Source organism: Austrofundulus limnaeus, unplaced genomic scaffold, assembly GCF_001266775.1.
Source record: "Austrofundulus limnaeus strain Quisiro unplaced genomic scaffold, Austrofundulus_limnaeus-1.0 Scaffold2181, whole genome shotgun sequence".
NCBI classification, from domain to species: domain Eukaryota; kingdom Metazoa; phylum Chordata; class Actinopteri; order Cyprinodontiformes; family Rivulidae; genus Austrofundulus; species Austrofundulus limnaeus.
Window position 1 is genome coordinate 3,471 of NW_013954583.1, and position 1,365 is coordinate 4,835.

Here is a 1,365-nt window from a genome sequence, read left to right on the forward strand (position 1 = left end):
TAAATAAATAAATAAATAAATAAACTGTAACTTAATTTATGATGCATGAATAAGTTTTTATATGGGAAAATTAACCACAGACACCATCTCATTAAATTTACCAATTCATTTAATAAAACTGTTAATTTTAAAGTATTAGACTTCATCACACACCCAATGTTTAAGTATTGAATGGTTTAAAATATTGTACAATATTTCCTTGTTTTACATGTTTTAGCACATATTTTCTGAATTATAAAACATAAAAAAGGAATAACTTCTTTGTAAAATTAAAACACGTGTCTGCCACAACCGGAACCAGGACCTCCGGTCCGGTCCGGTCCGGTCTGTAGGTTGTGTTACCAGCGCCCCCTGGTGGCCACAGCTCCCAGGTGTCATCTGCCTCTCAGAGAGAAGGTCGCGGGTTCGAGTCCCGGCCTTTCTAAGTGGAGAAAAGAAAAGTACAAGTTTCTCTGTGTTAGTGATGAAATTCTTTCTTTTTTCATAAAAACAGAACAATTAACCATGAGTCATATGTCGTTGCTTTCTTTATCGCGTTAGATTTTTATTTTGAAGGTCAAGCACAAAGAAACCGGAAGTTGTGTTGTTAATATTACAGCTCTGTCGCCTCTGCGTCGTGGCTGAAAAAGAAAATAAAAAAAATGGAAGGACCTGATTTATCGTTTCAACCAAACTTTAATATTATTGGAATAAGATCGATACGGTTAAACTGCACGTGTCACGTTACTGAAGTAGGAATAAAAAAGATGGCGCTTCTGTTTAGCTGCTAATGTTAGCTTCGCGCTGTGAAATAGCGATATGCTCCTCTGTGATTGGATAAAGTCTGTAAGGATGTCGSTTTTATTCAAAGAAAGGAGGTAAGATGAAGGCAAAGTGGCGTAAAGCTTTCTACCGTCATGTTGACTCGTGTCTCCTCGTGCAACAGGTGGCTCCGTGGCGCAATGGATAGCGCATTGGACTTCTAGTCAAACACTCGAGAAGTGATTCAAAGGTTGTGGGTTCGAGTCCCACCGGAGTCGCATTTTTTCCTCCACTTAGTTTTTTTCTGCACAGAAAGATCAACGTCTCCTGTCAGCTGCCTCAGTCTCAGACAGTCTGTGGTTCTGGTTCTGATCGGACTGAGACAGTCTGTGGTTCTGGTTCTGATCGGACTGCGACAGTCGGACCTGCAGGACATCATGTCAGTCCTGAGGACAGCCGTGTCCCTTCTCCTGCACCTGGCTTCATTTGCCGCAGTGAGTTAGAGAAATACAATTTATCTGCATAATTAATTTTATTATATTAAATCTGTTATGTGTCTGACTGTTAGGGTCTGACTGTTAGGGTCTGACTGTTAGGGTCTGACTGTTAGGGTCTGACTGTTAG

At 40.3% G+C, this 1,365-nt stretch overlaps 1 protein-coding gene and 1 non-coding gene across 2 annotated transcripts in view; both read left to right on the forward strand.

Moving 5' to 3' along the window:
* The first annotated feature begins 927 nt into the window (after positions 1-927).
* trnar-ucu (transfer RNA arginine (anticodon UCU)) lies at positions 928-1,019 on the forward strand. Its single transcript is given in 2 exon segments — positions 928-964; positions 984-1,019. It is a non-coding gene; the product is annotated as a tRNA-Arg (tRNA).
* A 77-nt stretch (positions 1,020-1,096) lies between these two features.
* Positions 1,097-1,365, forward strand: part of LOC106537210 (fibrinogen-like protein 1) — a gene marked incomplete at its 5' end in the record, with an annotated part of 5,014 nt that continues 4,745 nt past the window's right edge. Inside the window, 1 exon segment of the mRNA XM_014034591.1 lies at positions 1,097-1,235. Within this exon segment, the coding sequence (XP_013890045.1) occupies positions 1,179-1,235 (57 nt within the window).